The sequence below is a fragment of the Otolemur garnettii genome, unplaced genomic scaffold (genome assembly GCF_000181295.1).
Source record: "Otolemur garnettii isolate 467f Iridium unplaced genomic scaffold, OtoGar3 scaffold00077, whole genome shotgun sequence".
NCBI lineage: Eukaryota > Metazoa > Chordata > Mammalia > Primates > Galagidae > Otolemur > Otolemur garnettii.
The window spans coordinates 3521156-3522716 of record NW_003852472.1 but is presented as its reverse complement, the minus strand read 5'-3'; the positions used below and the strand labels follow the sequence as shown (position 1 = coordinate 3522716).

The 1561-nt window shown below is 46.9% G+C and overlaps 1 protein-coding gene across 1 annotated transcript in view; it reads right to left on the bottom strand.

Annotated features, from left to right (window-relative positions):
* The window catches only part of NCF1 (neutrophil cytosolic factor 1), a 31837-nt gene that overhangs the window by 21638 nt on the left and 8638 nt on the right, over nucleotides 1-1561 (bottom strand). The window contains exon 2 of the mRNA XM_003794204.3: nucleotides 320-400. Coding sequence (XP_003794252.1) covers nucleotides 320-400 — 81 coding nt within the window. The remainder of the gene's footprint in view (nucleotides 1-319; nucleotides 401-1561) is intronic.

Genomic DNA, 1561 nt, shown 5'->3' with positions numbered 1-1561 from the left:
GTGAATCTTTCTAAATGTAGAATATAAATGTCTTAACACAATAACTAAGAAAATGACATGAAGGCTATGTTAACCAGATGGATGAAAGTATTTCAAATTGTATATAGAAACAACATACTGTACCCCATGATAATATTAATGTACATAGCTATGATTTAATTAAAAAATGTTAAAAAAAAAATAAATGCCCTCTTCACTGTGTGGGCTGGAAGTATTCTGGGTTCTACTGTTCACACCACTGCTTGGGCTGGGTCCTCCCTGAGGGGCAGGGCTGAGGCTGGGTAGGTGTCCCCTCCCTTCCCCCTCTTCCCACACTCACGTGGAATTCGTAGATCTCCGTGAAGCGCCGGTAGACCACCTTCTCTGACAGGTCCTGCCACTTCACCAGGAACATGTACACCTGAAGCGGGGTGGGGGTGGGGGGTTCACTCAGCTTTCAAGGAGGGCTCATTGTGCACCTGGGCGGTTCTCTACCCCTGAGAAGCTGGGAGGATTTGGGTGAGGGAGATTTTTAGGATTGCCTGGGCCAGACTTCATGAACCCCAAACTTGCCACTGCCTGCTCTGAGACCCCAGGCGAGGTGGTCAGTTTCTCTTAGATTGAGTCATCTGTAAATTGGAGATAAAAGTAGGACTTCACTTCTAGGGCTGCCCTGAGCAAGAGCGAGACTCCCATCTCTACTAAAAATAGAAAAACTAGCTGAGTGTCCTGATAGGCACCTGTCGTCCCAGCTACTCGGGAGCCTGAGCAAGAGGATCCCTTGAGCACCCTAGCCAGGACAACAGAGAGAGATGGAAGGAAGGAAGGAAGGAAGGAAGGAAGGAAGGAAGGAAGGGCGGGCAGGCTCAGACAATTCAGAACTCAGCACTCAGCAAGATAATGCATTATTTTGGTTCTATGAAATGTCCAGAATAGACACATCTATAGAGACAGGAAATAGATCATTGGTTGCCAGGGGCCAGGGTGTTGTGAGGTGACTGCTAATGGGTATAAGATTTCTTTTGGGGGCAGGTGTGATGGAAATGTTCTAAAATTGATGTAACCACAGTTACATGACTCTGTTAGCATATAAAAACTGTTGCGTCGCACACTTTACATAAGAAATTGTACCATGGGCAGCACCTGTGGCTCAGAGGAATAGGGCGCCATTCCCATATGCCAGAGGTGGCAGGTTCAAACCCAGCCCCAGCCAAAAAAAGAAATTGTACCATGTGTGAATTACAACTCAGTGAAACCATTATTCTGTGAAAAGAGCTCAGTAAGAAGAAATAGCTAGGAAAATACTACTCAGCCACAAAAAAGAACAAGTGACTGATACACAGGTCACTAAAAATGTTTTGAGACAGATAAGTTTTATGGTCCATTATTTCAATTCCAAGAAACAAGTCAAGAGTGTCCTTTCTGGCTCAGCGCCTGTGGCTCAAGTGGCTGGGGCGCCAGTCACATACACCTAGGGTGGCGGGTTTGAATCCAGCCCGAGCCTGCCAAACAACAATGATGGCTGCAGCCAAGAAATGGCCAGGCATTGTGGCGGGCGCCTGTGGTCCCAGCTACTTGGGAG